At 52.9% G+C, this 27,048-nt stretch overlaps 1 protein-coding gene across 5 annotated transcripts; it reads right to left on the bottom strand.

Annotated features, from left to right (window-relative positions):
- Positions 1 to 67: 67 nt before the first annotated feature.
- Lrrc8a (leucine rich repeat containing 8 VRAC subunit A) lies at positions 68 to 27,048 on the bottom strand. Of its 5 annotated transcripts, none has more exons than XM_071601029.1 (5): positions 26,936 to 27,048; positions 23,849 to 23,954; positions 13,602 to 13,686; positions 6,778 to 8,942; positions 68 to 1,902 (listed from the first exon to the last, which is right to left on the bottom strand). In XM_071601029.1, the coding sequence occupies exons 4-5, from the start codon at positions 8,932 to 8,934 to the stop codon at positions 1,627 to 1,629; spliced, it is 2,433 nt and encodes an 810-aa protein (XP_071457130.1). In that variant the 5' UTR covers positions 8,935 to 8,942; positions 13,602 to 13,686; positions 23,849 to 23,954; positions 26,936 to 27,048; the 3' UTR covers positions 68 to 1,626. The 5 variants fall into 5 exon arrangements, with proteins under 5 accessions (XP_071457130.1, XP_071457132.1, XP_071457133.1 ...); XM_071601031.1 differs by lacking the exon at positions 26,936 to 27,048 and adding an exon at positions 26,288 to 26,691; XM_071601032.1 differs by lacking the exon at positions 26,936 to 27,048 and adding an exon at positions 26,353 to 26,691.

Here is a 27,048-nt window from a genome sequence, read left to right as displayed (position 1 = left end):
CCTCGAGCCCAGCAGGCTTCACACATGAGGGAAGGGCCCCCATTACATGGAGACCTCCAGAGGCTACTTCGTGTTATAGATTTATTTGATATTTGATCTGAGTCTACAATCAGACCCACAGGTAACGGACTGCTTCATGGTTGTCAGAGGCTAGTGTGCATTATTTGTGAGGATTACATCCAATGACATGACGCAGAAAACACAGACAGACAGACATAATCATTAAGACGAGAGACGCTAAAACGTGCCTTAGTGTCCACGTGATTGATCTAAGGCGGGGACCCTTCTAGAGGGGGGACCAAGTGATTGCTCTAAAGTGAGTGTCCCCCACCAGGCAAGCCAGGCACCGGACGGAACTGGTGTGCAGCCAGAACCTGGTCGTGCCCGCCCACCTCGATACGTCTGCTCTTCAGGAAGGACCAGGTGGTGATGGGGCCAACGTAAGCAGCACAGGTGAGTGGTGGCACTGAGCAGACCATGACAGTGAGGGACAGATCGGGGCTAAGTAGCTCCCTGGGCGCCTAGTACTGTGCGTGGAGGGGTGGGCGGCGGACGGGGTGCAGCACCGTTCATTCGGGGACCGGACAAGCCGAGTCTCCTCCCTTCCTGGCAGCCCCAGAATGTTCCTTTTGGCTGACAGCCACAGAAATGAGCGCTTGCCAAGACCCATGGAGGAGAAAGAAAACAAGACACCAAAAAAAAAAAACCCCGAAAACAAACAGGAGGGGAGAGGGACAAACAGAACTCTTGGCCAAGGTCACAACAGACTCAGAAGACACCCTGCACCCCACACCCCGGAGGAAGGAAACACAGTTCAATGTCTTGCTGCCTTGCTCAAGGGAAACTGCCACCTACCTGAGACTCCAACTCACTGGCCCTTAGTGTTGTTTTTTTTTTTCTTTTTAATACCCAAACCATCAATTTTCAAAGCTTAGAAAATAAAACTAAACAACAACAAAAACATTCATTTGACTTAAAAAAAAAAAAAAGAATCTGAAACGCCACAGAAACGGATGAGGAGAACCCAGGCCTGGCCTTCTGCCGCGGCCCGCTCTCCACAGGCCCTGCTGCCAGAGCTCAGTCGGCACCCTGGGCACTGTTCCGCAGCTGTTCATCCTGGACCGCTCTGCTCAAGTCTGGATGGGCATCCGATGCTGGTGGCATCACCCAGAAAAAAAAAGGGAAAACACCACCCAGCGTTCCTTAAACACCTCCCGTGGAGCTGAACTTTCTCGGGAATGTCTAAGTTATCTAGAGGAAGAAGATGGGAGGTGGAGAAAAATAAATACCAAGAGCTAGGTTGGTGTCCCTGACCTCTGGTGTCTACCAGACTCTGAGGCAGAGGTGGCCTCAAAGGAGGAGACCCTGTTGTCCAATACTGCACTCTGAGACCAACTCGGTCTCTGGCCTCCCCGACAGGCGCCTGCCCTGGCGGGGCATGAGGCTCAGGGAGAAGAGGGGCCAGCCCCTCGGATACTGTCCTCTCGCCCTGGCCCAGCTCACACCGGCCCCAGGCTCCGCCTGGTTAGGGCTGGGCTGGCTGTCCAGAAGTCTTGGGAGGGACATGGTGGCCCGCCCGGCCTGAGGACTCGCGAGGGTCCCACTGTTGACTGCTCCTCTGGCCACTCAGGCCTGCTCCTTGTCGGCCCTCCAGAGCCGCTCCTTGACTTCGGGTGGCAGCGTGTTGAACAGGTCCTCCTCCACCACCAGGCCGCTGCGCTTGAGTAGCGGGCACTCGCCCAGCTCCACCGGCAGGCACTCTAGCCGGTTGCCCCGTAGCTCGATCTGCGCCAGGTTGGTCAGCTCGCCCACCCTCGAGGGCAGGGACTGCAGCACGTTGTTGCCCAGATGCAGGGCCCGCAGCTTCCGGCACTGGAAGAGCTCCGGGGGGAGCACCTCGATCTGGAGGAAGAGCAGAAGGCCAGAGTGAGGTGTGTGCAGCCAGGACGGGGCCCCCTGGCTTCCCCTCCCTGCGGACAACTTCCCTGATCCCTACTGCAGCTCCCCAGGAGCCTGGCACCAGCAGTGTGGCTAACACGTTCCTGTACATTAGTCTCTGCCCTGCAGTCACCTCCTTCATGAATCCCTCCCTGACTTTCTGGGTCTCCTGGCACTCCTGCGCCCCCTTTACAGCACTAATTCTTCCATCTGTCACTCCTGGATGGTGGGCTCTAAAAGGGCAGAGCTGGATCTGTCTTGCGCTCTAGGAGGCATATGACGCTGGCAGCCACTGCCTGCTCCACCGAGTCTCAGGGCTCTCCAGGAGCGAGGCTGTTGGTGCTGCCTGGCTTGAGAACAATTATGAACGCAGCGCAGCACGCTAAGGACATCCAGCCCCTGAAATCTGAGACCTGGGGAGGTTCACTGAAACTGACAGGAATCCCAGCGAGGTCTCTTCTTCCTGGTCCTGTTTCTTCACGTATTAAGTCTCAGCAAGGACAGGGGTGTCAGAGCCCAGTTCTGGCCATTGGGAACCCCCTCCTCCTGGATCGGCCGCTCCCACATGCAGCTCACCACACAGGAGGCTCACTCTGAGCATGGATGCCATGAACTCTGATCCCCAGAGCCACTGCAAACGCGCTTCCCATTGTACTGATGGACTAACGCGGCCCCTGGAGAAACTCACTTGCCCGGGGTTCTGCAGGAGGTGGAAGAGCCAGGACTTGAAGCTGGCTTGACAGCCACACTCTGTTGACTGTCCACACTGATGGCAGAGCTGAGCAAAGGGCAGGGCCAGAGTAGAGCCATGCTGTGCATGCGGGCATGCTCCCTGCCCTTCCGTGCCCAATTAGCTGACAGTGGTCCTCACTGATCTGGTCTAAAGCATCCTCCTTCACAGGAGGGTCTGGAGGCAGGAGCAGGAGACCTGGGTCCCACTCGCAAGTGAGCACAGAGGAGAGGCTGCTCTATGACTCTTCCCATTTTCCTTCCGAGGAGACTGAGGCCTGCAGAGGTGAAGGGCAACTTGTCCGAGGTTGCAGGGCCATAAAGGATCTGAGAGGATGTAGGCCTTGCTTCCTCCCACTCCCACCCCACCCCACATTCCTATTCTGTGAAATATGGCACTCAGTTATGGTGGGCCTCAGTATCCCTATTTGTAAAATGCAGGATCTGGATTAGAAGTGCCTCTCAGCTTGGACATTCTGCGGCTGAGGACCTTTTGGCAGTCTGGTATCTCTGGCCACTTGTGGAGGACTCCAGGTGAGTCCTTCTCCTTGCTGAGAAGGCCAGTGAGCAACTCAGCCTTCTCAGCAAGGCAGTAAGTGTGGGTGGCTGAGCTAAGGCCAGGCCATAAGGGGCACTATGGGGGTCTTTAAGGAGACTCTTGGCCTGAGTACTCACAATTGTCCCTGTTGTGCCCAATGGTCAGAAATGGGTGGGTGGCTTCAAGGACTGGAAGTTAGGGATATGAAGGGCAGAGGGCAAGGGAAGTGGGCTCTGTAGGACCAAGGAACCAGAGCATCCCCAGGGCCCACCTCTGATGATGGTCAGGACAGCGAAATAGGCTCTGCCTAGTCAGCGTGGCTCCAGAGCGCCCTCCCCGAAAGTTCCCCCTTCCAGAAGCCCCCTGCCTCCTGCCGCTGCACTCCCCCAGAGCCTCCAGAAAAGAGGAGGTACTTTTAGTAGTTCAGCTCCCCACCACAGCCACACCTGTCGTTTGCACTGTCCCTGATCCCCTGAAGGCTTGAAGTCACTTCTCATCACTCCCAGTCCTACCATTCCTGCCTCCTCAGACACCCCAGTGCCTCCCCCATCAGCACTGAAATGGCCTCAGGTCTACCTGGTCTTCAGACTCTCCCAGCAGCCTTCAGGGGTGCTCCCTGGCTCTACGACCTTCTCAACCAACCACCTGGAGAGATGCTGTCTTAGCCTACATGATCCAGCTCCTGCCCCCTCCCCCTCTACCCTGGACTACCACTAACATGGTTCCCGCCCGCAGCCCTGCATCTGCTCTCCATCCGCAGACTCCCCCTGTACTGGGGGTCACATGCGCTGGCCCGACCTTCCTCTTCTACCATCCAACCCCAAAGCTGGAGGCAGACTCCTGTTCTCTCTTAGTGATCACATCAAGGAACCCTCTTCATCCACAAGCATAGAATAGATGAATTCTTGATCTTTAGGCTGGCATGTCTCAGAAGTCCTAGACCCCTGACACAGGTCAGACCTTTGCCTCTCATCTAAGGTCCTGTCTCAACAATCTTCCATCTACCAGCCAGTTGAGTGAGAGACCTCAAGCCGCCCAGGCTCCCTGCCCCACAATCCTACCTCCAAATCCATCCATGTCTCTGTCCCTAGCAACATCGGCCAGTACAAGCCCATCCATTCACAAACTATGCCCCTACCAGGAGCAAAACTAACCTCTTTAGGGGCTGGGACTGCAGCTCAGTGGTAGAGCGCATGCACAGCCTGTAAGGCCCTGGGACTGAACCGCAGCACCCAGAAACCTTGTAACCTTGCTAACAGCAAGCAGGCTCACCCTTCTCGGCCCTGCCACCAGCGAGAACTCAAGCACTGAACACAAGAGCTGACATCTCTGCAGACATGGCTTATGGGCCAGACATAAAACAAAGACCCTGAAACTGCAGTGGAAGACAGGAGCTTCCTAGGGGCTGGGGCACAGCCCACCTCTGCCCTCAGGGCAAAGTCCACATTCCAGGGCAGCTGACCTCCCTGCACCTTCCAGTCTGACCTTACTGACTCTCCCTTTCCTCTTCACCTGACCACCTCCCTCCTTGTCCTTCTGGAGCAGGTGACATGCCCCTCCCTCCAAAAGGACAGGGATCCACAATCCCTAGCGGAACCCTAGCTATGCTTCATGCCAACTGCCCGGTTCCCTTTGGCACTGGTCATCCCAGCACCCCCTCCCTAGCTGGACTCTAGCAATGCTCAGCAAACACCTGCCTGTGGAGAGGTACTCATTAGTATGAATGAGTACAGCCTGAGAAAATAGCACCCAAGGGCCCAAGCGGGGCCACACCCACCCCTGCTGCCCCACCAGTCCATAGTGCTCACAGGATCCAGGGAGCCTGAGTAGGAAGGAGTCTGACCCAGGCCTTGGCCTAAAAGGAGAGGCCTGCCTGCCCACCTACTGTTGGCCCAAGAAACCCCTTTTGCCTATAAAGGCGCTCTAGGAGGTGGGGACAGGACGTGATTAAGCAGTGTGCTAAACTGGGTGTCCAGAGGGTCTCTTTCCTCAGGGACAGCAGGCCTCCGCCAACTCCTTTCCTGAGATGACCTCAGTCAACAGGCATTTCACCGACAGAGGAGCCTGATGTGAGGAGATGGGGGTGGGGACTGGGCTCTCACATAAGATGTGAGGTCGAAGCCTGGTCAATTCCAGGAGCGGCAGTTTCCAGGAGCAGGAGGCACACAGTGAGGCACGAATACTGTGCCCTGGGGAAGCCACCTAGTATCCCCTCCTCACATTATGCAAGGTGCTGGGTTTCTGATGCTTCCCAAACGTGGCCTCCCACAAGAGACTCCAATTCTGATCAGCAGTCCTGTGCTTTCCACATGGTGAAGCACCTGTGTGGACCCTTGCCCTGTATTCTCATACACTCGAGTCATAATTTGAGGGAGTCATAATTTGGGGGAGGGAGACAGGATCTGTCATGATTCCTATGACACACAGGAGGCAGGCTGGTTTTTAGGAAAAGGCAGGGAAGAGAGGAGGAAGGCTGCTGAGTGGCAGCAGTCTGGGCCAGGAACCCCTGCCACCTGTCTGAGTGATGCTGGAGAAACTGTGCTCCTCCCAGAGCAGGGAGAAGCAGACAGAAGCATTTCAGGGCTCAGCACCCTCTGCCCTCGGTGTCCAAGGACGCTGGAGAGATCCTATCAGGAGAACCAGCAGCGCTGGTGGAGAATGGAGTGCTCACCCAGAGCAGCGCAGACACAGCAAGTGTTCAGCAGGCCAGCAAAGGCTGCATTAGGGCCACTGCTGTGACAGGCACAGAGTAGTAAGCAGCAGAAGGGTCTCCCCATCCCGGGCTCAGGCTTCTACCACCTCCCACGTCACTGCAAAAATCTCTACCTCAAAGAAGGCCCAGGAAGCCTCACAGTACCCTGCCCTCAATCCTGCCTGTCTGCCTCCATCAAGGGACCCCCAAGCCCAAGGGTGGGGTTGTCCTAGCCAGGCAAGGAACTGGAGCAAGGAAGCCACCAGTCCCAAGGGTGTTGCCTCTCATACAGCCAGCTCCCAGAGGTCTGCACAATTTCCTTTTTTTGGAAAGGTGGGTAGTGACAACCATCTAAGCCCAACTCTGAGGTTCACTATCCCTAATGCAGAGGGGAGATGGATGTGAGGAATACTGGGAGCTGCAGAAACCATCTCAGCCAGGATAGCCACTCAGTTTCTGTCCTAGACTGGTCCCCTGGCTGCCAATCCAGCTGGGGACAAGCTGAGAAGACACCACAAGCTTAAGGTAAGTTCGGCCTCCTACCACTCGGCCCCATTCACATCCCTTCCTACAAGAAACCCAGCTTGAGGTCACCTTGGGGACACACCCTGCCAGGCCACACCACCTCTCCTGGCAGGAAAACTCTGCATCATTCTATGGCAAAGGCAGGTTTTTTCCCCAAACCCATGGGTCTAATTCAGCAGGTCTCAGAGGTGGCCTGGGAGTCTGAATCTTAAACAGCTCCCTCCTGGGTGGTTCTGGGAACCACAGGTGAGGACTCCAAACTGAGAAGCACCCATTGTCCTGAGACGCTGGGCATTCTGAGCACCCGTCATGGGCCACCCCAGCACACACATGGCACCATGGCCAGGCCACTCACCCGATTGGCCGTGACAGCCAGATTCTGAAGGTTCTGCAGGAGGCCAATGTCGGCAGGGAGGAAGGTCAGATTGTTGTGGCTGAGATCCAGGTAGCGCAGCTTGCGGCAGTAGAAGAGCTGGGTGGGAATTTTCTCGATCTTGTTCCGGTTTAGGTAGAGGCGCTCGAGGTTGGTGAGGTTGCCAATCTGGATGGGGATGTAGGCGATGTGGTTGTACCACAGCTTAAGGCAGGTGAGGCGGTGCAGATGCTGGAAGCTGATGATCTCCTCGATGGTCTTCAGGTTGTTGTCCTTGAGGTCGATCTCCTGCAGGTTGTGGAGGCTGAAGATGGAGTGGGGGATACGCTCCAGGTCACAGCGGATCAGCTCCAGCTCGGTCAGGTTCACCATCTTCTTGAGGCTGTTGAGGACAATGAGCTTGGTGCCCTCGTTATTGATGGACAGCTTCTGCAGGTGCACACCTACGTCCGTGACCACCTGTGGCAGCTTGCTCAGGTTGCTCTTGAGCCGAAGCACCTTGAGGCGCTTCAGCTCCCGCAGCCCATCGATGACGATGTAGCGGTTGTTCTCAGCGCTCAGGTTGCCGGTCAGGTGCAGCTCCTCCAGTGTCTTCAGGCTGTAAATCCACAGCGGGATCTCCTTGATGTCGGTGAACTTGATGTGCAGTGCCCGCAGGTTCTCACGCAGGAAGGCCAGGGCAGGGGCCTCGATCTTGGCTGCTGTGTGGTACAGCCACAGCTCCTTGAGGCCCGTGAGCTGGGCGATGCTGGGGGGGATGGTCACGTCAGGAATCAGCTCCAGCTTCAGGACCTCTAGCTCGACCAGGTCAAACACAGTGTCCGGGATGCCGCTGAGCATGAACAGGTGCAGCTCCAGCTTGTCCTGTGCGTTTTTGGTGAGCCGCTGGCGCAGCTTGTCCAGTGTCCACTCATTGTTAAGATTCAGCTGCCGAAGCTTGTTCTCACTAACCTCTGAAAGGAAGACAGCGAAGCGCTTTGAGTAGAGCGGGTCATACTGGTCGATGAGGTGCAGCATGAAGGCGAAGTCGTTCTTCACATCTGGGATGTCACTGTAGCTGCTCTCCTCGCGGATCGACTCGAATGAGTACTTCTTGAGGGAGCGGCGCAGCATCCACCACAGTGTGTACATGCAGATGAGGCCGTAGAAGATGACCAGGCTGATGTAGAAGGACGCCAGGATCTTGAACAGTGTGGCCAGAGGGTGTGCACACCGGTAGGTACGGTAGCCCGTGAGGCTCTCGATATCCACGGTGCAGTCCACGTCAAACTTGATGTTGTGCACATAGTAGACAGTATAGCAGATGATGAGGATGAACTTGATCACCTTGATGATGGTCTGCCGCATGTAGAGGCGGTAAACGATGTCCCCCTCCTCCACGTGGGTCCGAAACTTCTTCACCTTCTCAAACAGCGCCTTGGCCTGCTCCCCCTCCTTCTTGTCCAGCACGCCCGTCTCCGAGCGGTCCACAATGCCCTGCTCTATCCGTGACTTGGTCCGCTGCAGCATGGGCACAGTGGCCTCCACGTCCTCACTGACTGTCGACGACTTCTTGTCCATGGAACCATTCATCTTGCTGAAGGCAGGCTTGGGGTCACTCTCTTCCACCACTGTCTCTGAAAGGGCCCTTGTAGTCCAAGGCGAATCAAAGCACTTGAGCAAGATAGACACAAAGTGCTCCAGCTTGGAGCTTGTGCGTGGGAACTTAAACCAGAAGTTGCTGCAGGCCAGGAAGATGAGGGTGTGCAGGAGCACGAGGTAGGGGAAGTACTTGGCGAACCAGTGCAGGCGGTTCTCGTAGCAGACGGCGTCCACGTAGTTGTACTGGTGGCGGTCCAGGTCATACTTGATGCCCGTGGGGCCCGTGTCAGGGGTTGGCAAGATTGTAGAGTTGGGGTAGGTGGGCTCTGGGCTGGGGGCTGTCCAGCCCCGGAATGAATCATTGCAGGAATCCTTGGTGACCCACTTACAAGGCAGGCAGATCATCTTGTCCTGGGTGACTTGCAGCGTCCCACCAAAGACAGCAATCATCAGCATGACAATAGAGATGTAGTCAGTGAACACGTCCCACCAGGGCTTTAGGATCCGATATGCTGGTTGTGTGTCCGCAAAGTAGCGCAGCTCCGTCACTGGAATCATGGTTCAACCTGAAAGGGACCCAGGAGGGTCAGGGTAAAAGTATCACCACTGTACAGATTTCTACCTCACATCTACCTGGGAGTCACAGCCCGGCCCCTCCAGAGGTGGCCTACGTCAGGCCTTCTACAGAAGCCATGTGGTCACTTGTTAGCTGGAAAACTACCATGGGGGGGCAGTCTCTCCATTTCACAGGAAGATGGTAGGCTACAAGGTTAGGGCCATCTCCACAGATCACTGCCTGCCTCCTGGTCCCCCTACAATCTATTTGGAGTTCTGAGAATCCCTGTTTGGAGGCCATTCATTTAATAATCAGGGGGGCTTGTTTAAAATTCCCAGGAACTCGAAACCAGCTGCTGGGAAGCAGAAGTGGCCTGAAGAAAGCAAAATGCGGAGGGGGCTTATCAAGAACTCATTTTTTTTTTTTTTTGGTACCAGGGATTGAACCCAAAGTTGCTTAACCAATGAACCATGTCCCCATGCAGCCCAGTCTCTAGGGTGTGCAGGGACAGGGAGGCGGCAGAAGGCAAGAAGCCCAGGACCCTGAGTGAGGGAGGTAGCATCTGGGCACTTAACAGAGGTGGCAATGGTCGTAGCAATGCTGAGGGCACTGGGCAAGCCACTCCCATGCAGGCTCTGCGGGCTCCCTCTGATGTCCCAAAGCAGGGCCTCTTTTGCCCCATTATTTGGATGTGGGAGCAAAGGCTCAGGGAAACAGTCACCTGTCCAACGTCACTCTGCTAGTCACCCTATGGCGTGGCAGGTCTGCCTTTCCAGGTGAACTCAGGTCCGCATTGTGGGGACTTGCCCCCTCTTGCCTAGGGCTCAAACACCCAAGTGGTGCCTGACCCAGGCAATGCTCATAGAAACCAGGCCCAGGTGTCCAGCTTCCCCCACTCTGGAACTCCCAGAGCTCAGGTCACCTTGGGGCCAGTAGACACTTCCACCGCCCTGGGTCTCCTGGTGAAGCTTGGATTTGTGGGCCAGGGAGCACACCCACCCCACAGGAAGGCCCCAGCCCTCTAATGACCAGCTGGCTCCACACACCACCCACACTCCTAGGAAAGAGGGGACTCTGGGCGGACAAGGGCCTGCTGAGTCACACAGCTGGCCTCCAGCTGAGACAGCCAGTACAGCCCTCCTTCCTGGCTCCCTGAGGCCTCATCCAGGGCAGGCTGAAGACTGGGGACTGGAAGGGAGGAGTGATGAAGAGGAGGGCCCCAGGGCCTGCCCTAAGAGCAGGAAGGAGGCTGGCAGTGACCAACCAGGAGTCGGCATTTATGGCCGGGGGCAGCTTCTGACCAGGCAGGATGTGGCTTTGATACAACAATACTCCCCTCACTTTCTGAGGGGGAGTGGGTATGTCAACTAATGCAGAACATCCAGCCCCCTCTGCCCTGGTGAGATGGAAGTGTGCACAGCTTTAGTGCAGGCAGGGAGGCTGGGGCTCAAGGGGTAGGGCAGGAAGCAGCCCAGCCATTCCAATCTTTCTGACACCCTCCCCCATCTCAAGGCACACTAGACTCTACTTAGGCCTTGGCTAGGTCCTGTGGGGACAACCAGTGCTCAGGGTATGGTCCCCACCTGAGCATCCTCTGGCAGAGTGAACATGTGTGGTGAGGACAGAGGGTGCACAGGCTGAGAGGCAGGGCCCGGGGCAGCCATAGAGCCAAAAAGGACCAGGCTGGAGGTGGAATAGGCTGGAAGATACAGAGATGCAGAGGCAGGACCTGGGGCGATCAGAGCCAAGAACCCCCAGGATGGAGGCCAGTGTGGGTCTGGCCCAGCAGTGCCTAGGCATGCCCTGCTGCGGTGACGCCTAGAGGGGTCACTCCCTGGCTGGACTTGTCCTGCCTCCTCACCTCTGCTGTGCAGCTCTGGACAAGTCGTTGCCCCTCCCTGAAGGCATTTTGGAGGAGGCCTAGAAAGAAGGTGCCGACAACCAAATCTAGGGATTCAGTTCCTAGGGGTGTCGAGGAAAAAAGAGGCACCCCCCATGGAGGCAGCCAGGTGGAGTGGTTCCTGCTGTATGTGAAGCCAGCACCAAGGTGGGGCCAGGGCTCTGCTGGGAGGCCCCTCACTGGCCTGTGGCTTCAGGTCCTTTCTGTGTATAACAGACTCACAGGACTCCACCTTCTCAATCCCCAGGCCAGGCCAGATGATCACTGAGCGCAGGAGTCTGCAGCAGACACTGGGTAACTCAACAATTGAGAAGTGCTCCCAGAGAGCGACCAACTGAAGGGCGGCAGGGAGGGGAGCCCAGGAAGGGCGTGGGTCTGGGTGTGGGGAGGAGGGCAGCAGTTTCAGGTAGGTGTGGCCTGGGAGTCAGCCAGGCTCTGGGCCCCTCCTTCTTCCTGCCACGGGAAGGCATGGAGTCACAACATGGGGGGTGGGGGGCAGTGAAAGACACACCCAGGAGCCAGGTGTGTAAGATGACTCAACACCTACAGTTAAAGCGGCTCCCCATTCAGAAACTGAGACTCGGGGCCCAGCCCAGAATCCTCATAAGCCAAGGGCATCCATTGTTTTTCTCAACTGGTTTTATACTGTGGTGAAATACACATACCATAAATTCCCCATCATACCCACGTTAGTGTCTGGGTCAGTGGCTGGGTAGTGAGTAGGAGGTGGGGAGCAGACAGATGGGGGAATGACACCCGTAGGGTGTCAATGAGAAGTGTGTGGAGAGCTCAAGAAGGACATCTAGGAAGGAAAGCCACTAGGGAGGGCTCCCAGACACCTGGGGAAGAGCCAGGCAGGTGGGGCCTGGCACACAGTAGGTGGGCAAGAAGCCACCAGAATGGTACAGGGCCTTTTTGATGGAATGCAGAAGCTCATTTTGTACTGCAATGTGGGAAAATGTGAGAGCCAGAATACTAAGGGACATAAGCTCATGATGCCTAGACCCTTGGCCAACATTCCTACACAATGGGGAAGGTTCCTCTTCAAGTGAGCTAGACGGAAGCCTAAAATGAAACCTTGTATTTTTAACCAGCATACATTACCTACATGATTAAAAAATAAAACAGGGGGCCAGGCACACTGGTGCGTGCCTGTAATCCATCCGGCGGCTCAGGAGAACAAGGAACGAGGATTATGAGTTCAAAGCCAGCCTCAGCAACTTAGCGAAGCCCTAAGCAACTCAGTGAGATCCTTCTCTAAATAAAAAATATATAAAAGGACTGGGGATGTAGCTCAATAGTTAAGCACCTCTGGGTTCAATCCCCAGTATCAAAAATAATAACATAGGGGGCTCGAGGGTGTAGCTCAGTGGTAGAGCACTTGCTCAGATGTGCTAGGCACTGTGTTCAAATTCAAGCACTGAAAAAAAAAAGTATGTAATGTTAAATAAATATAACATTATAACTGTAGAACATGGGAAAAAAAAAAAAAACCAGGGCTCAGGCGTAGAGATCTGATGTTCTTTGTAACTTTGAGCTGGAGGTTTTAGAAGGCAATATGAAGACAGGTCAGGCCAGGTCTCTGCTCCAAAGATAGGGGAATTTGGAGAATTCCCTGAATCCTAAATACAGGACAAAGATTAAAGGGTTTAAAATTGGGGCTGGTGAGAAAAGACAGTAAGGAAGTGAAGTGTGCCTTGCTGTGCTACTGGTTGCAATCTAGCTGTTTTTCCTATTTCCAGAATAGATTGGTGTTGGATGTCACTGCCCCAGGGTCAGGGATTAACAACAAATGGGAGACTCCCGGACACAACCAGGGGACTGTGGGCAAGATACCACCAAAAGCAGGAGGGGAGGCTGGGAAGTCTGGGGGACAGGGACCTTTTCAGGGGCATGCCACCTCCCTGGTGTGCAGCAGAGAGTGCAGAAGGTGGAGCAGGGGTTGCTAGAGTGCACAGAGCCCTGGGAGGAGAGGGGGTGGGAAGGAGGACAGCCAGTGCCTGGGAAAGACTCCAGCACAAAAGTTCAGTCACAGGGACTTTGATCAAAGTGAACAGGAAACTTGGGAAAGCCAGATGTGGTGGTTGGTGATTTGTCAAATATTTACCAGCTGATGGAATGCCACACAGCAACAAGCACACAGAGCTAAAGACACTGGATGACCCTAGGAGAGGTCCACTCTCCTAACTACATCAAGCAGGCAACAAAACCGTGCACGGGGATCCTCTACCACACAACGCACACACTCCACCCAAGGTCTCCTGGAGTGAGGTGAGATGCTCTTTTTTTTTTGGTGGGGCGGGGGTACCAGGGATTGAATTCAGGAGCACTCAACTGTTGAGCCACATTCCCAGTCCTATTTCTTTTTTTTAGTTGTACATGGACATAATAACGTTATTTTATTTATTTTATTTTTTATGTGGTGCTGATGATCAAACCCAGTGCCTTACACATGCTAGGCAAGTGCTCTACCACTGAGCCACAATCCCAGCACTCCCCAGCCCTTTTTATATTTGGTTTTGAAACAGGGTCTCACTAAGTTGCTTAGAGCCTTGCTAAGTTGCTGAGGCTGGCTTTGAACTTGTGATCCTCCTGCCTCAACAAGCATCCCCCAACAACCTTTAGGATTACAGGCATGCACCACCACACCCAGCTGAGATGCTCTTTACAATGCTTCTCACATCCCAAATTTACCTCTTTTTTTTAATTATTATTATAACTACAGGCATATGGTATTCAGGCAATTAAGAAAAAAGTTTTTTTTCTTACTTGTTGTTTTTTTGTGGTGCTGGGGATGGAACCCAAGGTCTCATGCATGCCAGGCAAGTGCTCCACCACAAAGCCACACCCCAGCCTGAAAAAAGTTAAAAAAAAAAAAAATCATGATTTCAAGGGATCAAGAATAGCTAAGATAATTTGGAAAAGTAAGAGGGGAAGAAACACCAGATACTGAAACTTACCAAAAACCTATCAGAATTCAAACAATGTGGTGCTGATGCGGGGACAGATGTGTGAACCCAAAGAACAGAAGAGAGCTTTGAAACCATCCATCACATTTCTGGAAACAGATGTGTGTCATGTTGGCTGTGCAGATCAGGGGAAAGAAGGGGCATAACAAGCAGTGCCAGCTCTCAGGGGGGAACATGAGAAAGCACAGTCCCAGCTCCTTCCTACCCCAAAATAAATCTCAATGAATTAAAGACCTAAAGCAAAACCTGAGAATGCTGAGGTGCCAGGGATGCAGTTCAGTGGCAGAGCACTTGCCGACTTTGTGCGAGGCCTGGGGTTCCATCCCAGTACTGAAGGGGAAAACAAACAAACAACAACAACAACAAAAAAAAAAACTAAAGAAAATGAAAAATCTAAAGGACTATCTTACTTAGTGTAGTAAAGACAGGAAAGAATTTCTTAGCACAAATGTGCAATTCCTCATTCGGTGAGACTGGATTACATAACCCCAACACCACAAATAAACAAATATATCAAACTAAAACATGCACATCAAAGAACATAACAATAAACAGATGGAAAGAAGGGAGGAGGTATTTCCAATGTGTGCATACAAAGAATTAATACCAGTTAACGCCTAGGAACAGACAAAGCAGACTATTCAATGGGAGGAAACAGCAAGACACATGGATAGTCGATTCATAGGGAAAAGTACAAATGGAAATCAGTGCACAGAACGATTCTTCACCTCATTAGTGGTCAAGGAACATAAACTGAAACAATCAGATACCCAGGCGAGACCATTATACTCCCTCAGTCTGACACAAACACTGAACTCCTAGCTGAAGAGTCAGGACGCATAAAGCCTATAGCCCAGGAGTCCATAAAACCCACAGCCCAGCAGTCTGCTGGAGCGAAGCATCCTAGAGAGTCTGCCTTACACACACACACACACACACACACAATGAGAACTACCCACAAGGATGCTCAATGGAGTTGTTTATAAAAGCAAAACACCAGCAGCAATCCAAACTCATTGACAGGAGAAAGGCTAAATTGCTCTATTCATACAATGAAATGTTTTGAATCAATTAAAATTATGAACTAGAGCTGCATGTATTAACCGGGACAAACCTCAAAAACAATGCTGAACCAAAACACAAGTCAGAAAACGATATATAATAGAAGCTTTGTGGGGGTTTGTGGGGGGTTGGGGATGGAACCCAGGAGCACTCTAACATTGAACTACATCCCTTGGCCTTTTATAAAAACTTGGGACCAGATTTTTAAGTTGCCCAGGCTGGCCTTGAACTTGTGATCCTCCTGCTTCAGTAGCAGGCTATGTGCCACCTATGCCCAGCATCTTTACACTTTTCTATGTGCTTGAGCTATGACATCACACAGTGCTTACCCAAACAATCATCTATTTCTAGCCCCTTACGGCTGGTCCTCTCCCAACCCTTGCAGGTGAGAAGGCCCCACAAGCAGCCACAGCCACTATGCTGATCACCAGGGCAGTAGACACAGTTCCTCTGCCAGGCTGCCCACCCTCGCTCCTCTTCTACTCATGAGGCACCCCCTTGCCTGGCCCTGCCATGCCCCCAGGGAAGACGCAGAAGTGTCCGAGATCCTTGCTGTAAGGCCACATGGGCATGTGAGAAGAGCAGGACCAGATCCCGCAGAAGGACTGGGGCATCCTTGTTCCTGGAGGGCCAAATGAGGAACCCAGAAAGCTTCCATCCTTCCCTCAGTGGCAAGTGGCTCTGGGGAAGGGCAAAGAGTAAGGGCTTTGGAGTTGGGGACAAGTGGATTCAAATCCAGCTCCAGCTCCAGCATGAAATAATTCATGACCCCAGATTATTTAGCCCAAGCCTCTACTTTTGCAACTTTAATAATAATGCCGTCTTCCTCATGGTTCTGTATGCAGTGACACAAATGATGTCCAAGATATATTAAGCTAAAAAAATTCCCAGCTGGGCTGGGTTGTGGCTCAGCGGCAGAGCACTTGCCTAGCATGTGCAAAGCCCTGGGTTCGATCCTCAGCACCACATAAAATAAACAAATAAAATAAAGATACTATGTTCAACTACAACTAAAAAAAAAATAAAAAATAAAAATTTCCCAGCTACTCAGGAGCTGAGGTAGGAGGATCATGAGTTTGAGACCAGCCTAGGCAATTTAGTAAGTAAGATCCTGTATGAAAATAAAATGAAAAGAGCTGGAGTATAGCTCGGTGGTACAGTTTCGTGAGTTCAATCCCCAGAACCAAAAAAAAAAAAAAAAAAGCTGAGAACACCTAAAATGTATGATCGATGAAAGCCAGTCACAAAAGGACAAATACTGCAGGATTCCACAGTGAGGTACATAGAGGGTCATTCACAGAGAAGGAAGAAGAGCAGGTCATTCACAGAGAAGGTCATTCACAGGAAGCAGAAGGCAGGTAGGGAATGGGAAGACAGCATATAGTGGGGACAGAGTTCCTGTTTTGCAAGCTTATAGGTAGTGGAAAAGGATGGTGGTGCACACCTATAAACCCAGCAGCTCCTGAGGCTAAGGCAGGAGGATCTCAAGTTCACAGCCAGCCTCATCAATGGCAAGGTACTAAGCAACTCAATGAGACCCTGTCTCTAAATAAAATACAAAATAGGGCTGGGGATGTGGCTCAGTGGATAAGTGCCCCTGAGTTCAATTCCTGGTACCCAAAAAAAGAAAAGTGGCGAGAACAACAGGAATGTACGTATGGCCACTCCCCGTGCACTGAAACATGGCTAAGATGAGAAGTGCTATGTGCATTTCACCATAATAAAAACAATTAAAAGAATAGGACTTCATTCTTGTTTTAAAATTCTGTCAGTAAAAATCTCATTACTGAAGTGAAGTTAGCTAATCCCAAAAAAAAAAACAAATGCTGAATGTTTTCTCTGATATAAGGGGGGTGACTAAAGTGGGATAGGGAGGGAGAGCAGGGGAGGAGATTATCTCTAGATAGGGAATAGGGGTGGGAGGGGAAGAGAGGGAGAAGGGGAATAACTATGATGGTGGAAGGAGATGGTCATCATTATACAAAATACTTGTTTGAAGATGTGAATTTGGTGTCAACATACCTTATATACAAACAGAGATATGATAAATTGTGGTATAAAGGTATATTAAGAATTGTAATGCAGGGGCTGGGTTGTGGCCCAGAGGAAGAGCGCTCGCTCGCACGTGTGAGACCCTGAGTTTGATCCTCAGCACCACATAAAAATAAATAAACTATATATATATATATATATATATATATATATATATATATATATATATAAAAGGTTTAGCTGTAAAAAAAAAAGAATTATAATGCAAAAAAAAATCAATAAGAGAGTTCATGTATAATGGCATAATTTGCCGTGAACATACTTTATATACACAGTTATGAAAAATTGTGCTGTGAATGGATAATTATGAATGTAATGCATTCCACTATTGTCATGTATGAAAGAAATTTTTAAAAAATCTCATTACTGTTCATACAGAAAAATCTGGACAGCTATACATAAATTATATGTGGTGAAATCTGTGGGTAGGTAAGATCATAGGGTTATCTATGTTACATATTCTTCTATTATTAAAATATGGCATGTTTGTGAGCAGAAAAAATACTTGGAAGAAATCAGAAGAACTTCTCTCCATGTGGTTTATGAGATGTGAGAAAAAGGTCAGTCTGAGTGTCCTGCCCTGCCTTGCCCTGCCCTGCCCTGGAGTTGGGGGCCACTCCACAGGTCACTGCATGCTCGCCACATGAGAGCAACACACAGGGCAGGGGAGAGCTCAGACCTCAGAACTGGACTGAAGTGGCCAGTCAGATACCAACTCCAGCACTTCCTCAACAGGGCCACAGAGTCCCAGCTCTAAGATGGGACCATTCCAGCATAAGATGAGTGATCGTGAGAATAAGGATGAGGGAAAATACTGCATGTCAACTGGACACCCGGCACAGTGAGAGGCTCACTGTGGTTCCACAGCCCCACCTGCCATCACGGAAGAACCCTCCCAGAATTCAGTGGGGACAGAACTAGGTGAGAGCTCAGCCACAGCACCAGTATCTCTGAGAAGAGGCCAGCCTACCCAGAGAGCCCCAGGACCTCTTGGTCTCTTCTTTGCTCAGGATCCCAAGAAAGGACCAAGGGTGGAGAACTGGCCATCTGCTCTCAAAACCAGTCCTTGAGCATCTACCCCAGTCGACACAGTTGATCCCTCTTTTCTTTTCTTTCTTACTATGATGCCCATATTGGTCCAAAGTCCTGGGCTTAAGTGATCCTCCTGCCTCAGCCTACAGAGCTGCTAAGACTACAGGCATCACAGACAGTTTCGATTTCCTTTTGATGCCTCTTACAGAAAAAAGAATAAACAACAAAAACAAAAACAACATGTAGTGGGGTAAGTGGGGCATTCCAGTAATGCTGAGACAAAAGGATTGAAAATGAGGCCAGTCTCAGCAATTTAGCAAGACCCTGTCTCAAAAATTAAAAAGTTAAGAACAGGCTGAGGATGTGGCTCAATGGTTAAGTGCCCCTAGGATGAATCCCTAGTACCAAAAAAACAAAAAAATGAAAAGGGTTGGAGATGTGGCTCAGTGGCTGAGTGCCCTGGGTTCAAGTCTCAGTACCCAAAACAAACAAACAAACAAAATGCTGCCGCTTTTGTCCTCAAGGAGACCACCCAAGCATGTCCCAGACCCTACATGGGCCAGCAGAGATTTGGGCAGCTCCCATACTTGGGAGGCAGTGGGTAGACAGGGCACAGAGAGCCTTTTGTTAAAGCACAAACAGGGCTGAAAGGAAAACTTCCCAGGCAGGAGGCTGGTGCCCCTCCCCTGGCATAGATAGGACCCTCCCTCCAGTTCTCTCCCAGGAAAGGGCTGTTCCTGAGAGGCCCCAAGAAGACACTGAGTAGCTGGTCCTGTGGGGTGGGGGGCCCTCCAGGCCTGTGAATCTGCTCCAGCCTTGTCCTGCCTCCAATCTGAAAGCCAGGAGCGGGAGGAGAGGTCTCACACTCCTCTGGCACACACAGCCCTCAGCTACCCAAGAACAGAGCACTGCCCTCCAGGCCCCACACTCTCTGGGTAGACCAGGCTGCAGGCTAGGGTGCTTCAGGCTGGGGACTTACCCTGCACAGAAGGGCACACCCTGACTTCCTGGGGAAGTCTGAGGCGAACAAGTGTCAGCTCCAAACTGCTCTCACATTTGGGCTGGGCTTCCCAAACAGGTTCCTTCTCATGCAAACTTGCCAAGGCAGAACCTGCCTTGTAGGCTGAAGGGTGACAGGTGAGGAACACCCCCTCACATTCCCCCATTAATAACCCAAGCCAGGACACAGGGAGCACCAGGTCCAGCCTAGGCTCAGGGCCTGTCTTTACCCTGTGCAGAGCACTGCCTGAGTCTTAGCTCCCACTCTCCTGGCAGACCAGCAAGGTGGCTCCGCTGCTCACCAACATGACCTTGGGAAAGTCACTTTGCCTCACAGGGTCTGGTAAAATGGGCTTTCATGTCTACTCCCTGGAGTTATGGTGCAGACTAAACAAAGCAGTTCCTGTAAAGCTTTTGGACTGTGTCTGCCACACAGTCAGACTAATTTTTGCTGATGTTGATATTATTTTGTTTGTTGTTTGTTTATTTGAGAGCTTGTTTGGATGTTCTAGCAGGGGAGCACAGCTACTCATATTCCCTTACCGAAGAATGGGCCTCCTCTATCGGGGAAGGTCGTCCTCTTTGACATAGCATGCAGCTTTGGGAGGGACGCACAAGGAGCGGTAAGGAAGGAAGGGGACATCCGCCTAGCCAGCCAGATCAGCCGAATGTCTGTTTATTTGAGAGAGGATCCCCCTATGTTGTTCAGACTTGCGCACTCAAGCGATCCTCCTGCCTCAGCCACCTAGGTCACTGGTATACACAAAGACAACACCGCCTTTACAGTGAAATCTGAGATCCAGAAAAGTGAAGTCACCTGCCCTAGGCCACACAGCTGGAAGTTAGTGGGAAGAAATACCCTAGATTTGACATGCAAATGTGCCAAACTGCTTCTGAGGCAAGCAGGTGTCCTGGCCTATAGGGGCCCTTAGAGATGCTATTCCTGGGATGAGACTGCTTTACCTGAGTGGCACGTGGAAACAAGGTCTTTGCAGGAACCCCTAGCAGGCCACACTCAGATGCCTCTTGCCTTTCAGGTGTTAAGGAAAGGAGCCCAGCATTGGGTCGGGGCCCCTGGGCGCTAAGGGGTCCTGAAGGCAGTTATGAATTGCTATGAACACCAACACTGCCTTCCAAGACCAGCTGTGAAGCATGGGCATAAGCACTCTGGACAGGCTGCAGATGCAGGGTCTGCTGAAGTCCCAGGGAACCAGGCACTCTCCAGCCCCAGGTGGGCCAGGAAAAGGACTGAGGGTCTGGCCAAAGGTGAGCTGTCTGCTATCCCACTCTCAGGACTGTAGGGGAGTTGCCTCCAGGGGGCCAGTTGGGAGATGCAAGATGCCCCTGCAGGGCAAGAGTCCTACTCCATGTTACTTTCACTGCTTAAGGCAGCACATTTGTCATGCTGATGGTCAGAGGGTGCAGGTTTAGCAGGTGGCGTGTGAAAGCTATGGAATTTTACAGCCACTCTTATTCCACTGGAGTGTCACTCCAGGCGTGAGGCAAAGTTGCAGCAGGCAATTTAATTTTGAGGTTTTACGCCTCAAGAGACATTTAGATGTACAGAAATTGCTGCAAGACACAAGATACAGAAGAAATGCTCCAGGAGAGACAGCAGGGAACATTTGTGGCTGGGAGTAAAAGTCCTAGAAACCTCAGTCCCACAAACCTTCAACAAGGGAAGGTTAAGCTCCCTGACTCCTGCACGCACGCACACACACACACACACACACAAACACACAGTCACTAAAAAGCAAATGTCCAATCCCAGTCTTAGGAGAAGTTTAGCCCTGCTCCCCAAAAGGTAGGGGTGTGGGTGGCAGATGACCTCATTCACCAAGGATGGGAACCAGGGCTGGAAGAATGGCCCCTGCCAGCATCCCCACTGCAGCCTGCAGACTATTAGCCTGACCACTCGGGGAGCTTCTGCTAAGTATATTCCTGGTCCAGCCCCCCTGACTCATTCCAGATATCTGGGGGTTGGCTAGGAGACACAGAACTGTAAATAAGGTCCCTGGGTGACTCTGAAAGACCCCGAAAAGCCCAAGACCATACAGAAAAAGAAGCAATGTTGGGGAATAGAAGGAGCACAGGCTGCACTTGAGTCCCAGCTTTGCCATGTACAAGTTGCACACCTTGGGGCCAGAGATCTCATCCCTCTGACCCTTGGTCTCCTTGACTGTCAAATGGTAAAAGTACCTCAAATGCAAGGCTGGAGAAAGGACAAGGTGAAAAGGTGCATGCAGTGACCCTGCACACCACTCAGCACTCATGAAGTGGCACTAAGGGTGATCATGGGAGGTGAAGATGTTGCTACTGGAGGGAAGAGAAGTTGGAGACCACCAGCATCATCTATAGGATGCTCTGCCAGGCAGGGCCTTTTGGGAGGGAAACACTGCTGGGGATGACAGGAGGATGAGACACAGGAGAGGGTAGGGCAGGACAGGGGGGAGCCTGAGAAAACTGCCAGGTGAGGCAGACAACAGGGCTTCCAACAAAGACCTCATCCCCAGCTGGATCCTGACAAACTGCAGTCTCCAGATTCCACAGATTGAGGCTGCTGGGCCTGAAAACTCTCCTTGCAGAACCAATCCCAAAGTCATCTATGTCCCCAAAGAGATCCTTTTTTTTTTTTTGGAGGAGGTATTAGGGATTGAACTTAGGGGCACTCAACCACTGAGCCATATCCCCAGCCCTTTTTTGTATTTTACTTAAGAGACAGGGTCTCACTGAGTTGCTTATCATCTTATGTTGCTGAGGCTGGCTTTGAACTCACAATCCTCCTGCCTCAGCCTCTCAAGCAGCTGGGATTACAAGCATGCACCACCGTGCCTGGCCCCAAAGAGATTCTTTAGAATCTGGTCCTAGGATGGAACCCCTCTCCTCACCTGGGCACACTCAGAAATAAAACTAGAAAGGAGCATTCTAACAGGACCAAGACCAAAATAAACCACAAGTAATACAAGGGTAACTGAGTCAGCACCTGCCTGTTTCTGAAGGTCCAGAAAGAGCCAAACTAAGGCATGTGGAACGACTCCCACAACACTCACTGGTGTCCTCAAAACCCCAACCTGGGCTGCACCTTAGGCAGACAAAAAGCCAGTTAGTCAAACCTTCGAGCCCAGACCATGTTGCTCCCTGCAAGCTGTCCCTGGCACCCAGGAGGAATTCTGACCTCACAGAAGTAGGACCCACTGCTTCCTACTCATGGCTGCCCTACAAGAGACTCCACCTCAGGCCTCCCCTCTCCAGGGACAGAGTTCCTCAAAACCAACAGGAAACTCCTACAGGGCAGGGCCCAGCTTTGCTGACCTTGTCCCAATAAACAGGAGAATGACCAGCACCACACACAAGGCATTCCCCACCTCCCTCTGCTGCTATGAAAGCCAGAAGGCCAGCACCACCTAGGGAAGGGCACTGAGGATGGTGGTGCCAGACGCCCCTTCTGCAAGCTAGACTCACCAGATCTGTCTACCTCTAGTGTCAGAAAGGGGGTCAGTGGTTGCCATTCCAGGAAACAGAAGCAAGCTGCAAATCAGCAGCTTGAGCAGGACCTGATTCTTGTGAAAGTCAGCACACAGTAGAAATGGCCGAGGAAGGCTTTACTTCTCTCCTTTTCCACTGCTGAAGATGCAGACCGGGAGAGGCTCATAAAAATCCAAAAGGTAAAGAAACATACAAGCCCATGCCATACTTTAGTTACTACAAAAAAAGCCCAAAGATAACTATTTCTCTTAAAGTTCAGGCTGGGAGGCTGGGGCCTTCCTTCAGGAAACGCTGAGGTGGGCATGGAGGCAGGGAGGCTCAGGCAAGAACTAAGGACCTTGCCCAGGACTGCAGGCTCTTGTTCCGAGTCTAGGTCCTTGCCTTCCTCCCAGCGGCTTTGGGCATGCTGCTTCCTCACTCAAGGCTGCCTCCACATCTGTAGAGAGGGGGCAATGGCCACTGTCCAAGCGTCTGCAAATGATCACATGTAATCACTGGCATGGATGGGCTCTGCAAATTGCCCAGCAGTTCCTGCCCACATAGCTATGGCCAGGGACTACTTTTTGGGGACACACATTCTGCTAAGGGTCTTCTCAATGTCAGCACAGCTAACCCTCGAAACTTTCTAAAGGAAGTAGGCATTAAGCTTATCCTCTTTTAAAAAGATGAGAAAACTGAGGCTCAGAGAGGTTCAATGACAGCCCCAGCCACTTGGCAGCTGAGAGTCAAGCCCAGGTCTGACTACAGGTCAGATCCTCACAGGCTCCTGCCTTGAGAACTCTTTTCCAAAGCACAGGCCAAGCAACACCAGGCCCTGTGGACATCTATGCGATCAAGTAAGAGTAGGGCTGGTAGGTTGCTGTCAGGGGCAAAGTACTTTCCTCGCATATGTGAAGCCCCGGGTTCCATCCCCAGTTCCCAAAAAGAAAAGACAAAAAAAAAAAAAAAAAAAGACCCCAACCAAAAAAATCAAGTAGGAAACCCACATTGCTGGCTCTGTCTCAGACTCATTCTGCTCAGCTCAATAAAGTCAAGGCTGTGAGAAGTTCCACAACAAACACAACAAGTCCTTGTTTCTCAGAATTATCTAACCACTGAGACCAAAGAGCCTGGTGTTCCAGGGAATACACCTTGGGAAATATGTCATGTGGCAGCATTGTCAGCAACCACACTGATAAGATGAGGGTGGGGGGAGCAGAGGGTCAGCACACTGGCATTCACAGAGCACAGCAACCAGACACTGCTGAGCTGGCTGCTGGGGCAGGAGGAGGGACAGCAGACAATTCTGTCTTCTGCCACCTCTGTCTGGGAATCCCCGGGCCTATAGTGAGGAACCCAAAGGACCATGGAGACGGAGATGCTGCCCTCTGCCCTGGGCTGGGACAGGCAGCTGAGGGAGACTGCCGCGGGCCTTACCCCAAGACTCCTCTGCTATCTGCGCTTCGGCTGGCGGCGCTGAGGCTGGCTCACGTGTGCCTGGGCAGGGTCCTGGCATTCCTCTCGCTCCATGGACGCTGCCTCCCTAGGAGGAAGCGAGAGCTGCTGTGAGCAGGCGTTTGTGTCACTATCAGAGCTACCTGCCAAGCTGCCAACGTTTCTGGAGAGCCAGGTGGTGCCAAGGCCTGGGCTGGGCTCCGGGGGAGACAGGAACTACCTAGACATGGCGTCTCAGGCACACAACTAGGTCGTCCAAGAAGATGCCAAGTTAGCAACACCTAGAAGGCCCAGGGCTCTGCTGGGGAGAATCCAGGAGATAGACACCAGCTAGAGGAGTGGGGTCAGGGGAGGCTTTGTGGAGGACTGCTGGGGAGAGGCTGAGATGGGAGGGGTGGGAAAGGACCACTCAGGGCAAGAGTCGCACCACGGGCCTGACTGCAGGAGAGAAGAGGTGCCATCTACAAAATGCTAGATGCGCCTCCCTACCTAGCTCTATCTTCTGGGGACGTGTTGAGACAAGAAATACAAGTGGGTAAGATGGGCCAACAGACTCCAACTCAAACAGAAAGCACAAACATCATCCATCATTCAGACTGCACAGTGCCATCGACCACACACCCAGCACTCTGCTCAGAACTGTTCACAAGTGAACAAGACAGGGTGAAAAGAAGTAGGAAGAAGTGTGGGCACTACTCTAGGCTCAGGGGGTAGCAATGAGGAGGCAGGAACTGGGCATGTGGCCAAAGCATGAGCATGAGTTAGTTCGGGAGCTGAGGAAAGACTCAGGACCTGAAGGCACTAAGGAGGCACTGTGGAACAGTTCAATAGCTTGTGCCAACAAAAATCTGTCACACCTACTTGGTTCTAGGTGATGTTCTGGGAGTACAGAGGCAAAGGGGGCATCAAACTTCACCTCAAGCAAGATCTAACACTGTGAAGTTTGAGACACAGCCACAGGGAGAAGCAACAATCCAGTAAGGCCACAGAGGTAACCTTAGCCATCCAGCCATCCTAGAGCCACTAAGACACAGAGGCCATCCAGGCCCCTCTGCCAGTCCCACACTCCTCAGCAAGGATGGGGACATGGCTGACAGTGGGAAGGAGAGTCACTTGCCCATGGCAAAGCTGGTACAAGAACCTGGGCCTCTGGACTACCTGATTCTTCTAGTCCCTCCTGCCAGGAAGCATTCCCTGACCATCCTGCATCTTCACTCAGCCAACTCCTCTTTCCCTGTGCTCCTTGGGATATTTCTACTATAATACTGGCCAGTGTCTCCCTGTCTGTCTCCTCCCAGACTGCAGCTCTGAGGAAGCAGGGACCATATCTTCCTAAGGCCAGTTCCAGATAAACGACAGAATGAGTCAGGGATGGAAGGGTAGGATGTGGGGTTCCACGTCCATTCCACCTGAGTCCCCATCAATCTGTCAGGCTGTGCCTCAGTGTCCCCAGGTGAAAAGCAAGACCTACCTCCATTGTCAGGACAGGGAGTCAAGAACCAGGCTGATTCCCTCCCTCCAGTTCTTCCGGGTGAGGCCCAGACCACACCAGGCAGCAAACCAAGCCCCTGCCTCCTCCCTGTGAGTCCTGACTCACTGGGACATTCCTCAGGCACCCCCACTGTCCAGAAAGGCTACTCAGTGTTTGCAAAGGAAACTGCTTCCCAGTGGGCATGCCCAAGGCACAGAGGGCAAACCCCATCTGTTGAGTCCCAAGAAGAAGTGACAAACTGTGCCCCTGCTCTGTGCACCAAGGTGCCAGGAAGAAAGAGGCTCAGCAGACTCCATCCCAAGCAAGGTCTAAGATAGGGAAGCAGGGCTGCTCAGACTCAGTAGAAGCATCTCTACAACAGCAGGTTCCCCAGCACAGGTCAGCTGTCCTTGCCTCCTTGGGCAGCCTCAGAAAGGGAACCTTCATGGAGGCTACACCCGTGTGACCCAGTCACTGGCCCTGCCCAGAGCCTTGGAACACATGCCCACTCCCCCACCCCCAGCCTCTACACGGGAGTATCACCAACAGCCCACCTCCTGTCCCTTCCAACAGTGTTCACTGCCAGGGGCTAAAGGTTCTACTCATAGAAAGGACAGAAGAGATCCAGGGAACCTTCATCTCTCCAAACCCCTCCTCCACGACTTAGCCCCCAGTTCCCTCCTCCTCACCAAGCTCTCTCCCTGCTCTCCTGTCCTCAAAAGGCACCCCCAGGTTGGGCAGGGAAAGAAGTGCCAGAAGAAGGGTGGCTCACCAGACCCACCCTGTGCTGCCAGCCCAGTCCCCTTCAGGAAGAGATTACCACACAACCCCTAAACCCATGACTCCTTCCCAAAAAAGGCAATAAGTGCCTCAACCCAGGACCAGCTGGGTCTTGGTTCACTCCTGCCGGGAACCAAGGGCAAGGGCGGCCAACACCATAGCAGACTCACCAAGAACCCACACCCCCAAGCCGTGCTCCCTCTCCCAGGACCAACAGCGCTGCGTCTCTGCCCACCTAGACGCTGGCCAGGCCCCGACCTCACTAGACGTGGCTCTTCCGACCCGCTGGATGCAGGATGCACCGGGCAGGACAGGGGCCGGGGTCTCAGACCCCGAGCTCGTCATCCCGGGAACCCCGGCCCACACCGGTACCAAGAGCCCAGCCAGGGATCCTGCCCCCAGGTCAGGGCACTGTCCCCGCATGACCAGGAGCAGCGAGCGTCCGAGGGGAGAGGACGCGCCGCGGAACCCAGCCCAGGACAGCCGCGGGAAGGGGAGCGTGTGCGCAGAGGGCATCCGGGGACCGGGGATGACGCGGGGACCTGGGGAGCCGGCGGAAACTCTGGGTAAGAGAGCGCAGCGGGCTCGGGGTGCTGGCAGGGGGCTCGCGCGCCGCGGCTCCAGCGAGAGGGTGGGGCCCTGCGTCCCGGGACCTGGACCCCGCAGAGAGGCCCAACCAAGCGGCCGCGGGACGCGGGGTAGACGACCCGGAGGGCAGAGCCCCAGCTGCCCCGGGGGGGGGGGGAGCGGGCGGGGGCGCGTGCGAGTGGGCGTCCAAGGTGACAGCTCGCACCCCCGGGCCCACGCGACCCACTCACCTGGGCTCGGCGCGCCCGACCCCGCAGCAGGCCACCCCCGCCCTGGCAGTCCAATCCCGCCGCCGGCCGCCGCGATCCTCCGGCGCCTCCTTTTGTTTGTCCCTCACTGCACC

The sequence above is a fragment of the Marmota flaviventris genome, chromosome 13, assembly GCF_047511675.1.
Source record: "Marmota flaviventris isolate mMarFla1 chromosome 13, mMarFla1.hap1, whole genome shotgun sequence".
Lineage (NCBI taxonomy): Eukaryota > Metazoa > Chordata > Mammalia > Rodentia > Sciuridae > Marmota > Marmota flaviventris.
The sequence above is the reverse complement of the archived record's forward strand: the minus strand, read 5'-3'. Positions and strand labels throughout refer to the sequence as shown.